The sequence below is a fragment of the Dipodomys ordii genome, unplaced genomic scaffold (genome assembly GCF_000151885.1).
Source record: "Dipodomys ordii isolate 6190 unplaced genomic scaffold, Dord_2.0 Scaffold333, whole genome shotgun sequence".
NCBI lineage: Eukaryota > Metazoa > Chordata > Mammalia > Rodentia > Heteromyidae > Dipodomys > Dipodomys ordii.
In genome coordinates this window covers 73545-86274 of record NW_012267549.1, presented here as the reverse complement: position 1 = coordinate 86274, position 12730 = coordinate 73545, and the positions used below count along the sequence as shown (strand labels likewise).

The 12730-nt window shown below is 41.1% G+C and overlaps 1 protein-coding gene across 1 annotated transcript in view; it reads left to right on the top strand.

The window, feature by feature from the left end:
* LOC106001615 (glutamate dehydrogenase 1, mitochondrial) overlaps positions 1-12730 on the top strand; it is a 33552-nt gene that overhangs the window by 940 nt on the left and 19882 nt on the right. The window contains exon 2 of the mRNA XM_013036660.1: positions 3-346. Coding sequence (XP_012892114.1) covers positions 3-346 — 344 coding nt within the window. The remainder of the gene's footprint in view (positions 1-2; positions 347-12730) is intronic.

The window sequence follows — 12730 nt, the reverse complement described above, 5'->3', positions numbered from 1 at the left end:
CGGACGGACACACCGGCCGCCCCGCCGGCCGGGCTCGCGCCGCCCGCCCGGCGCCACTACAGCGAGGCGGCTGCCGACCGGGAGGACGACCCCAACTTCTTCAAGATGGTGGAGGGCTTCTTCGACCGCGGCGCCAGCATCGTGGAAGACAAGCTGGTGGAGGACCTGCGCACCCGGGACAGCGAGGAGCAGAAGCGGAACCGGGTGCGCGGCATCCTGCGGATCATCAAGCCCTGCAACCATGTGCTGAGCGTCTCCTTCCCCATCCGGCGCGACGACGGCTCCTGGGAGGTCATCGAGGGCTACCGGGCCCAGCACAGCCAGCACCGCACTCCGTGCAAGGGAGGTGAGCGTCCCCGGCTCGGTCCCTCCCTGGCCCTTCGGCTGCAGGCCTCTAGCTTTCTCGGGCCGCTGTTTACATCAGTCCAGCCCAGCCCAGCATGGGTGTGGTAGGCTGGGAGGATAGCGATCTTTTTTTTTCTTCCCCTCCCTAAAATCACCACGTAGTCGGCCCGCCTCCTTTACCCCGGGAACGCTCACCCGGGGGCCTCTGCATCTGCTGGTGCTGGATTCTGGAAAAGCGGTGCCAGTCTTTTTGGAGCTACCTTGTCCCTCACCCAAGGTGGGCCTTGTCGAAATTGCCTTCCTACAAAAGTCAGTGACCAGCCCATCTGGTGCTGCCTGGGTGGTTATTGTGGGGGTTCTTAATGACTCACCTCGAATGCAAACTGAAATTTTTGATTGCTTTCCCCTCTCCCCAACAGTAACAGATGATATAAGAACACAGAAAAGGACTCACCTTTTAGGTTTGAGGTCTAGGTTTGAAATCTAGACAGTTGTATCAACCAAAGGAATCTACTAATCAAAAAATTTTAAAAATGAGCAGTGAAACATCTCTAACAAATAAACACCGGACAGCCTGACATTAAATCTAGACTTCAGGACAACCTGCCAGCCAATGGAATGAAATAGCCCTGGGGGTGTGTACCGGTCCTGGCTAGCACCAGATCGGAGCGTCTGAAAAAGTTACCAATTAGACGTCACGGAGCTGTCTGGTAGTTTAAACTTTTGGAAGTTGGTAGATTTAGTTTTTATAGTCAAGATTGCTTTCTTGGGGCCTTTTTCATATTGTCCCCCAACAAATTGTGCGGTATATACGTATGTAAAGATGCTTGAAAATAACCTACAACAGACAAGATCACTTCTTTTTTCATTTAAAACGAGGAGAGTCTTGCTGGCGATGGATAATAAACATTAAAGAGGTTAGGCAAGGCCTTTTGTCTGCCTCAACCTTTTCTAGTGCTTTCTAATACCAGCTGGTTTATGGGGGTAATTTTTAGAAATCCTTTCTCTACCCAAAAAAACTTAAGCTTGAAGAGAGTTCCCAGCTTGGGGTGGGGGTGGGGAGGAAAAGAGACAAAGGTTGCTGGTAAGGATTTAATGATTTACTAAATTTACATTGACTCCACCCACTTCGAGGTTTTATCTTTGGAGTTTAATTGTCCTTTGGCTCAGTTTCCTCTGCAAAAAACTGGTGGGACCATTTGACCTCTAATTTCTCTTCTAACTCCAAAATTATCTCCCCCCCCCCCTTGCTTTTCCTTCTACCATGCCCTTATTTTCCAAAACTGGAATGAAAGTTTAAAATCACATGAAAAGCAAACAAGGATATTGGAGTAAGAGACTATGTCTGCCCATACTAACGTTGCAGATTTTCTTTACAAAGGACACCAAATGTATTTCACAATCTTAGTTTTGCTACAGAATCTGTTTTGGTCTCTGAAATTCTCTGTGTTTGTTCTGAGCCCAAGTCCCCACAAATTAACTAAAAACACCTCAAGTTTGCTAGTTTGTCAGTCCTCTTCCTCTTGTTGCCACAGCAGTTTTAATGCCAAAATATTAAACCTAGCAACAAATTGCATCAACTTTCCTTAGCAGAGCACTGTTACTGTAGAACTGGATTGTGCTAGAATGTCTGATAGTTTCTATTTTGTTTATCCCATTTACAGCAAGTATAGTACTAAAGATGTTTTACCTGGACTGGGAAACTGATTGTAACTAGTTAAAGTAGAAAACATTACAAAGTGATACAGTGTCAAAGAAAATTGGTCACTGTACATTAATACATTTACTTAGTATCTTAAAGAATTTGAAAGACTGGATTGAGGATTATACAGCTGTGAAAGCCTTTAGAAAGATAATAAATAGGTGGTTGGCAAAATTTAGGAACTGTACTGTAAATTTCTGTGCCTTGCTTTGAGAACATTCAGGATCTTGGGTGCAATACATTTGTTATCCTTGTTCTAGTACAAAAAAAATGTACTCTCTAAGCAGGACTATTTTAGTGGGACAAAGCTTTTTTGATGTATAAGAAGGTTGTTCAAAAGGTGGCTGCTGTGCTGGGCACCGGTGGCTCAAGCATGTGATCTTATTGATTCAGGAGGTTGAGATCATGGTTCAAAGCCAGCAGGGCAGTTAAGTATAAGAATCCATTTCCAGAATAACCCGGGGGGCAGCAGCGGGGAGGGGCATGGTGGGGAGAACTGGACTGTAGGCCTGGCTGAAATAATTAGTGTCAGGCCCTGAGTTCAACACCAGTACCACCACTAAAGTAATACAAGATACTATTGGGCTGGGACTATGGCTTAGTGGTAGAATTCTAGCCTCGCATGTATGAGGCCCTGGGTTCGAGTCCTCATTACCACATACACATAAAAAGCTGGAAGTGGTGCTGTGTGTGGCTCAAGTGATAGAATGCTAGCCTTGAGCAAAAGAAGCTTAAGCACCAGCACTGGCAAAAAAAGAAAAGGTACTACTGTGTTGTTCACACCTGAATTCTCAACTATTTACTTAGGAGACTGGGGCAGGATAATCACTTCAGTCCAGGAATTTGGGGCCAACCTGAACAACATAGGAGACTAAGTCTCAAACTTCAGGGAAACAAGTAGTTTAGACACCTGGAAGTGGCTGAGTAATTTATTTTAATAACACCAAAACATTGTTTTGTGCATCTCTTCCCTGAATATCATATTTAGTGGAGGCCATTGGATTTTCAGACATTAAGGATGTACAGAATGGGTAGAGATGTAACTCAGTTGGACATGTGAGCATTTGTAGAGAGAAAAAAATATGTTATAGGCTCTGTAAAGATGTTTAAGTGAAGCTTTAAAAAACGTTTTCAGCATAGATGAATATTGTAAGAATAAGTGATTTAGGAGCCTTGTTCAAAGATTCTGGTAACATTGGAAAACATTACACAGATTGTCCTATTTGATGTGAGGGTAATCTTGCAGTATCTGTTACCCCAATGGTTTCCAAGGGTTGATTATGCTGATCCAGCCAACTAGTGGGGGTCCCCTTCTTCCCTCACCACTCCCAATAGGGCTTTTTCCTACATTAGGTACAATAGGAATGTTGTCAGAGTGAACTCTTTCTTAAATCATTTACCATTGTTCTGCAAAGGACTATAGAAAATTTATTACTTAAAAGTTCATTTGGGTAGGGCACCAGTGGCTCACATCTGTAATCATAGTTACTCAGAAGGCTGAGATCTGAGGATTGTGGTTCTAAGCCATCCCTGGCAGAAAAGACCCCACCAGACTCCAATTAACCACTGAAAAAACAGAGGTAATACTTTGGCTCAAGTGGTAGAGCTCTAGCAGGTGGAGGGAAAGATACAGATTGATAACAATGACTCATTGATGTCCAAGTTAATCTTCTTTCTCTTCAAGCCTGTCCCTCATTGTCTTTATTTTCCTCCATCACCAATTCTATATTCTAAAGTTATCATCATTTAAATATGGTGGATGGGAAATTGGCAGTGTGCCTCAAGTTACACACACACACAGAAAAGAAGTCTACATATGGTTGTTGGGCTGTGGACTAAACCCTCAGATAACACTGACCCCAAATCTTTTACTTAGATAAAAATAGATTGATAAATACATACACACACTCAACTCATTTCACACCCCCAACCCATTGAGTATAATGGCAAAAAAGCAGCAGTATTAAGTAGATCTTCGCTCAGTGACAGATGGCCAGGCCAGATTGGAGAGTCCATGTGGGCTTGGGTAAGACTGCACAAAGCTTGGTGCCTTTTAAAATGAGACATCTTGGGGCTGGGAAGGTGGCTCAGTGGTAGAGCGCTTGCCTTGCATGCCTAAGGCCCTGGGTTCGATTCCTCAGCACCACATAAGCAAAAAGAAAAAAGATGGAAGTGGCATTGTGGCTCAAGTGGTAGAGGTGCTAGCCTTGAGCTGAAGAGGTAAGGGACAGCACCCAGGCCCAGAGTTCAGGCCCCATGACTGGACCCCCAAAAAAGCAAAAAACAATAAAATGAGACAATCCTGTCTTTACCAGTAGGAAAAATGCTTCTGACTTTTTTTAACCTGCTGAACCATCATCAACTTGAGAATTTGAATGAACATCCCTTCTAATATTTTGAAAGCATGCTGCGTCTGCATCTTGCTGCCACATGATAAAATGTACCTGTCTGGTAGATTTGAAGACAAGTTATTTGTGTATCTTTTAGCTCTTAGTTCAGAGGCTGCTTATAATACTTTTTAGTTAAATGCAGAACTGTTTACTCCATTGAAGCCATATGTCTCTTCCTTCCACATATACTAGAGAATACAGAAAAAAAATGTTGGTAGACTTGTATGCTTCAAATAGTTCTCGTTTTGCCTATGATTTATGTGAGTCTATTTAGCAACTTTGCTGTGACAGTAAAAACCCCACATGTGGTAAAACAAAGATTGTCACTCATTATTCAAGGTATACAGTGCAAGAATTAGGACACCATCAGTTGAAAACTAAGCACCAGTGTACATTATTAAATGCCAATAAAATTGGTATTAACATTTAAGGATAAGAAATTAAGTTTGAGGTTTGCTGGCTTATGAATAAGGGAAAATTTGGATTTATCTGATAGTTACCAGTGGCCCATACCTGTAATTCTAGCTACTTAAGAGACTCATGGTCTGCCAGAATATTTTGTAAGAGCCTATCTCGAAAATAACCAGCAAAAACAGGGTTGAAGGCATGTCTTATGCAATGGGATGCCAGTTTAGCAAGTGTGAGGCCCTGAATTCTAACTGCTCAAAAAGAAAAAGAAATTGGATTTACTACTATTGTTAATTTAAGTTGCTTGGGAGCATCTTTATGTTCACTAATACTAGAGATATCAAAGATTTGGTTTGCGGTTGATAAAGACTAAAATACTAACCAATGTTGAAAAAAAAATATCCAAGGCACTAATTCCACTTCTCTCTGCTTCTCTTTTATTTTGCATAATAACCGTCTTTCCAGTACAAGTAAAAGAGATATTAAATCTGTGTGCTTTAATAATGCACAAAGATTTATAAATGGCCCATATATTCTTATACTCAACCAACCCCTTTCAGAACACCTATGTGATTCATATATCAGTTAAATGCTGGACTTACTGTTACTAAAAGACTGGCCTTGTGTGGGAGAGCCCAGAGCCATTTGCCTTCTACCCTCTGGCAAAGCAAAGTGGTTAACAGTAATAGTTGACAGTAAAGATCCACGTGTATGACAGGTATTTTGCTCAGAACTTGCCATGCATCATTGCTTTTTATGCTTTATTAAATAAACCATTGTCCCCAACTTCCAAATGTAGCCAACACTTACGGGTAAAGTTTCCTTTGGAAAGGTGACATGGCTGCATAAATAATGAAATTAAAGTTCGTTCACTGGTCTCCTGATTCTAGCACCAACCTCCTTAATTACTCAGCTGAATAATTTTGAAGTAGCTTTCACATCTCCCCATTCAAAACTAAGAAAATTTCTCCTTGTTATGAATCACTCTCATTTCTCTTGATTAGTCTTGGAGAATGTCTACAGCCTAATTATTCTGAATGACTTCTAGGTTAGAGAAAAATGTGAAAGATGACACAAATGAAAAATCATGGGGCTTGAGATGTAGTTCAAGCAGTAGAACTATTGCCTAGCAAGCATGAGGCCCTGAGTTCATTCCCCAGTACCAAAAATATGTATATACATAAAGGTAGTCAATAATATGGCTCCTTTTACCATTTTTCATTATTACAACTATACCACTATAGAACTTCAAAAGACATTTTGTACATATTGGACCTTAGGACTTATATGAGTGTTCATGTGCCCTCCCCCTCCACTCCTTAACCACTCTTATCATGAGAGAAAGAACAAATGAATAACCAAGGGTAATCTTATCCAGAATGAGATAAGAACCTTCTCTAAGAACTAGGGTCCATATTTTAAATCATTGTTTTTCATTAGATGTTCTCACCTGCAACCTTAAAATTAAAAATCATTCCTTGGTTCACATAAATTTCTGATAGCCTATTCATTTTATGTTTTTAAATTGCTTACTCTTATCAAGTACTATGCTCTATATTTAAGAAGATTTTTATTTATATATTTTTGGCAGTTCTAGGGTTTGAACCAAGGAGCAGGCTCTCCTCAATTCTCTGATTTGTATCCAAGATGAACAGCATTGTGTGCTCTATACTTAGAACTGGTATCTAAAATAAAGGGTTGCTCTGATCTGTAAGATCTGCCTCAACTTGGGGAATCGGAATCAGAATTGGAAGAAAGTGTGACGTTCCCCAGTTGGATGTATGGGGTGAAGGAGAAAAGAGTCAAGGATATCTAGACTGTTACCCGTCTCAAATATTGGTAGAAAAATGATGGTACCAAGAGCAGACAAGTGTTATAATAGCTCCCTCTTATCTTGATTAGTGTATTCCACTATATGTTCCACCTACCCCATTAAGTCATTTAGTAGAGGTCTTGGTAATCACAGTACTTGGGCTCAAATAACCCTTATTTTACTTATTAATGGCTTCCAAGGCACAAGAGTGGTGCTGGCATTCAGGTATACCAGAGAAAGATGCTTCCTTTAAGTGAAAAGTAAAAGCTTATAATAGATACAATATGTGTGAAGAAAACACAATATTTAAAGTGTTCAGTACCATCCCTGTTTTCAGTTATCCACTGGAGACACCCCCTCTACCCCCACCCTCCCGCCATGCAGGCACCCCAAAGAGCCTTACCGGGAGTGAGACAGACAATGGCCCAGACATGGTGGTATCTATCTGGAATCCCAAGACCCAGAAATTACTCCTGGTACTCGGTCTTGAAACTAAAAAAGAATGGTCAAGTTAGAGAAACAGCTCAGTGGTAGAGGGCTTGCCTAACATGCAGGAAGCCCTAGATTCAACCCTCAGCATCAAAAAAAAGAAAGAGAGAGAGAGAGAGCAAAAGGGAAAAAACAGTCCCTTTGCCTATGGTGCCTGCACGTCTTTTTGTTCCCTTCTCCCAACAGTTCTCTTCCTCGCTGAAGACCTATCTTACCTATCACTTAGAATTATAATATAAATATGACACTGAACACAATAAGTTATTGTTCTCTTTTAACTAGAATATTGCTTAACTTCTTGAGGTTTCTTTGCTGAAAGGGCAAAATTATTGGGAATGTATGACTTAGAGTTTACTATTAGTCATTGTCAGAATAAGAAATTTAGAAAGAAAAATTTAGCCAGAACCTCCTTTTAGTGTATAATCTTCCATCCATCCAGAAATAATGTAAAGATTTAAGCATTTGACACTACTGTGTCTTTTAGAGATGCATCCATATATGAATACATGGAGAATGGTTTGGAAAGATAAGACCTGAAAAATGCAGCACTCTTCCACTGAGTCACACAATTTTCATCTTCTTATAATTTCACATTTAATGAAAAGAAATTGATGTTTTTCATTATAGATAAAATATTTGCTTCCCAGGAAGCTTGAATTTTGTCTCTTAAAAATGGTTAAGATCACTATGTTGGAAATGAACTTTACAACTTTGGTGGGGAAGTGGGAGAGGTGGAGGAGGGAAGGGATAGTGGGAGAAAAACAAAGGAAGGGTTAACAGTGCTGGACAAGAATGTACTCATTACCTTACTCATGTAACTCTAACCCCTCTGTATAGCGTTTTTACAAGAAAATAAAATTAAAAAAAAAAGAAAATGGTTAAGATAAGTTGAGCACTGATGGCTCACGCCTGTAATCTTAGCTACTCAGGAAGCTGAGATCTAAGGACTGGCAGTTTGAAGGGGGGGGGAGGTCCCCCATGAGGCTATCTCCAATTAACCACTCAGAAAACAAACAAAAACAGAAGTAGCTTAAACTGGTAGAGCACTAGCCTTGAGCAAAAAAGTGCTCAGGGACAGCACCCAGGCCCTAAGTTCAAGCCCCATGGTGGACCAAAAAAAAAAAAAGGTTTAAGATAGAAGTGGAGTTGTGACTCAAGTGGTACACTAGTCTTAAGATCTAGAGCTCAGAGACAGCTCCCAGGCCCTGAGTTCAAGCCCCAGGATCTGCACCCAAAATAAAATTATTTGTAAAATGGATAAGACAAAAGACAAAAATGTTAAATAATGGGTTTGAAATCTTGGGTGCTGTCCCTTAGCTCTTTAGCTCAAGGCAAGTGCTCTATCAGTTGAACCACAGTGCCACTTCCTGTTTTCTGGTGGTTAATTGGAGATAAGAATCTCTTCGACTTTCCTGCCCTGGCTAGCTTTGAATGCCATCCTCAGATCTCAGCCTCCTGAGTAGCAGGCGTGAGCCACTGGCGCTAGGCACCGGTGCCTGGCTTGGGTTCTAAAGCATAAATGCAATGTTTCCCTGCCTTCTTGGAACAGTTAGTTGGTACCAGTTAAGCAAATAGAAGTGTGGTTTTTCTTAGCTTCTCGGTGGGATTGGTCTTCCCAGAGCCGAATGTTTTAAGTTGGTGCCAAGCTTCCAGATGGTCATTACTTATGGGCAGCAGCTCTTCACTGCTGCTCTAGTCCTTTCAGTTAGGTTAGGCTATTATAAGTGAAGAAAATAAACCAAAATTGAGAAAACAGGTTCTGGTTGGTCAGTGGTAGCAGTGTTAAATATCATTTTGAATGTGTTTGAAAAGTTCTAATGCCCTTCTTGTTCTTCTGGGGGCTCTATTTGTGGTAAAAGTTTGTTTCAGTCTAGATACCAGGTATTTGCCCATGCTATGCAAATACCTCTATTTCTGAACCAAATCCCTAGTCTGCAATTCCTCTGTAAAATTTGTAAAATAATATTGATTTGTAAAATAATATTGATAATTTATAACTTTCTGGGGAATAAATAATATCCTATTAAAATATCTCAGTTTATATGCTTTTTCTAACACTTGAAAGTTACTGACTCATCACATAAACCTGGTAATAGGTTACATATTTCTTGCTTAATGTTTAGTTTGGAGTCACCCATGAAAGGGAAGAAAAATTTAAACTAGTGACTTGTGGTTTTCACTGAATCATTCAAAATATTGAGTGGGTCTGTTTTCTTGATTGCTATGGTAACTCAGGCTAGTTTATGCTTTTGATTTTTATTTCTCCTAGAAAAACTTTAGTGTGTACCAATCATAATTTTTGAGCATACTAAGCAGTATCTTGTCATATTAAGAGACAGAGAACTGCTTTGTTCTGTGTATAGTTTACAGATACCTCCTATATTTCATTAGTGTGTTTGTGGGGTTTTTTTCCTTTTTAATGTAGAACAGCTGTAGTCAGTTTCTCTTAAGAATGCAAAATTTCTGGCCAGGAATGTGGCTTAGTAGTAGAATGCTTGCCTTAGTGTGCATGAAGCACTGGGTTCAATTCCTCAATACCACATAAACAGAAAAGGCCAGAAGTGACACTGTGGCTCATTTGGCAGAGTGCTAGCCTTGAGCAAAAGCAGCTCAGGGACAGTGCCCAGGCCCCAAGTTCAAGCCCTGGACTGTCAAAAAATAAAATAGTGCAAGATCTGGAACTGGAGGCATGGCTGAAGTGGTAGAGCTCCAGCCTTGAGCCAAAAAAGGCTGAGTTCAAAAGCCCCAGTACCAGCACACACACTAAAAAAAAAGGAAAAGAAGGTCTATCATAGTTCTATTTAGTAAGAACTTCATTCTGTCCTCTGCTCTTCATTCAACTGTTACCCAGTTGATGAATATAAACATCGCTATGGTTGTTCTCTAGTTTGCTCCTATGGGCAGGAGCATAGATTATTTTGTCATTAGTCAGAATATGGTCCTTTCTTTTAGACATCATTTCTAATGATATTTGGCTTTACAATTAATCATCATGGCTCAGTCAGTCATGGAATACTACCTACTTTTCATTAAAACCATCTGTGGCCAATATCCTTCACAGATTTACCTTTCTCCATTGTTGAAATTAAATTATTTCTTCTACTTTCTGTCCATTTGCACTCATTCAATCTCTGTTAACCTAGCAAGTATGAGGCTGGATTCCCAGACCCAGTGCTGCAAGGGGGAAAGTGGCCATTCCTGGTAGACCTGCTCACCTTTGGCTTCTGTGCCACACTGGTCTGTCTCACAGATAAAGGAGGACTTGCTTAAATAGAAAAAGTGTCAATATTCAGATTGCAAGTAAGAGTCATCTTTGTTGTTGTTGTTTTGTTTCCTATACTGGGGTTTAAATTCAGCCTGGCTGGGCCAGGCCATCTTCTAAATGAACCATACCCAAGGAATTGACAATTAAGCAATTCCTTTCAATACATGAAGTTTTAGGGATTATTTTTAAAATGTGTATGTATATATTATCTATTTGAGGCCTTCTTTTTTTTAACTTAGGAAGCAAAATAGGAATTCTTAAGATATATAACCATTCAAAAGTTCTTTTGTTGTGTCCACACACTCTGATTCTACTCATTTCTTTCCTTTTTTTCTTTTTTTTTGGTTGGTTGTGGGGCCTGAACTCTGGGCCTGGGCACTGACCCTCAGCTCTTCAGCTCAAGGCTAGCGCTCTACCACTTGAGCCACAGCACCACTTCCAGCTTTTTCTGCTTATGTGGTGCTGAGGAATCGAACCCAGGGCCTCATGCATGCAAGGCAAGCGCTCTACCACTGAGCCAACTTCCCAGCCCCCTTGTACTCATTGCTTGATGTCTACTGAATGCATAAATTTTGTACAGAATATCTTCCTTTTTGTATTCTTTTATTCCATTAGAATATAGTGCAGAATATTCAAGTAACAGTATATTTTTAGCAGTTATCTTTGGTTTGGGATCCCATAGGAATAAAAATAACTAACTTTCCTGGAATGTGAGTGTATCCTGTTTACTGCAGTTGGTCTCAACTACTACTACATAATATTTTGTGAATGTACTTTGAGATTTTTATTTTTTCATGTCAATAGCTTACATCTCTACTAGTATACTGCCAGAAGTAAAAGCTTTGTGTACTCTGTTGTGTGCCTTGCTTCAGTTTCTGTCTTTACCTGCCCCCACCTATATTACTCCAGGACTTAACTCCTCTAAGCTATTGCTGCTTTCCAGATAGCCACTCTGGTGCTATAAGAGGTTGTTTTTTTTTTTGGGGGGGGGGTCCGGTCGTGGGGCCTGAACTCAGGGCCTGGGCGCTGTCCCTCAGCTCTTCAGCTCAAAGCTAGCAGTCTACCACTTGAGCCACAGTGCCACTTCCGGCTTTGTTCTTTTTGCTTATGTGGTGCTAAGGAATTGAACCCAGGGCCTCAGGCATGCAAGGCAAGCACTCTACCACTGAGCCACCTTCCCAGCCCATGGTGCTATAAAAGTTCTGTATTCATAGTCTGCCTAATAATGCCCGTGGTGTAACAGGTAATTCCAAATGGGTATAGCCGGGGGCAGTTTTCTTCCTTTACAAAGAACACTTAGGTTCCATCCAGTAAAGACAATGTGTTTTTTGTTGCACACAGTTTCCAGTATTGTTCCAAGACTTAAAATTAAATAGAGCCGGGCGCTGGTGGCTCACGCCTGTAATCCTAGCTACTCAGGAGGCTGAGATCTGAGGATCGCAGTTCAAAGCCAGCCCGGGCAGGAGAGACCGTGAGACTCCTATCTCCAATAAACCACCAGAAAACCAGAAGTGGCGCTGTAGCTCAAGTGGTAGAGCGCTCGCCTTGAGCTGAAGAGCTGAGGGACAGCGCCCAGGCCCAGAGTTCAAGCCCCACGACCGACCCCCCCAAAAAAATTTAAATAGAAATTTAGATTACACTTATATATGAAGAATTTTTTTGAGGGGATGGGTGATACTAGGCAGGCACTCTACTGCTGAGCCACACAGTCCATTTTTGCATTGTTTGGGCATGCCACTAAGCTCAGTTTCTCCCATTGAGATGGAGTTGCAAAGATTTCTGTCTAGGCAGAGCTGGCCTCTTATCCAGTCTCCTAAGAATCTAGGACTAAGGACATGAACCACTGGTGTCTAACTTTTTTGTGGTTTATTTGGGGGACAAGGCAGTTGGTTGAGAGAAGTTTTTGTGATGTCTATATTAGACTCAGCCTTCCACTTGGCTAAAACTACAAGAATGTACCACCCTCTCACACTAGTTGTTTTGCTTTTATTCACAAGAGAATGTTTATTACCCTCAGTGCTAGGCTAGGGATCAAACCCAAAGCCTTCCAGCCAACCCTGACTGAACTATTTTCCTGCCTTAGCCTCCTAATAGTTGGAGTTACAGGCTTTTATCACATGTCAGAATTTGCTCCTCCACATACACCCCGCCCCCCATATGGTGGTGGGACTCAGGGTTTCACACTTGGAAGGCATGCCTTCAGCCCCTAAGGATTTGCTCTTTATGGTTGTACTATAGAAAAACATTCTTGAAGTATATCAGTATTTGTATTGATAGTTTCTAGAATAAAGAGGTTTTCTCAAACTGCCAGTGGTTCC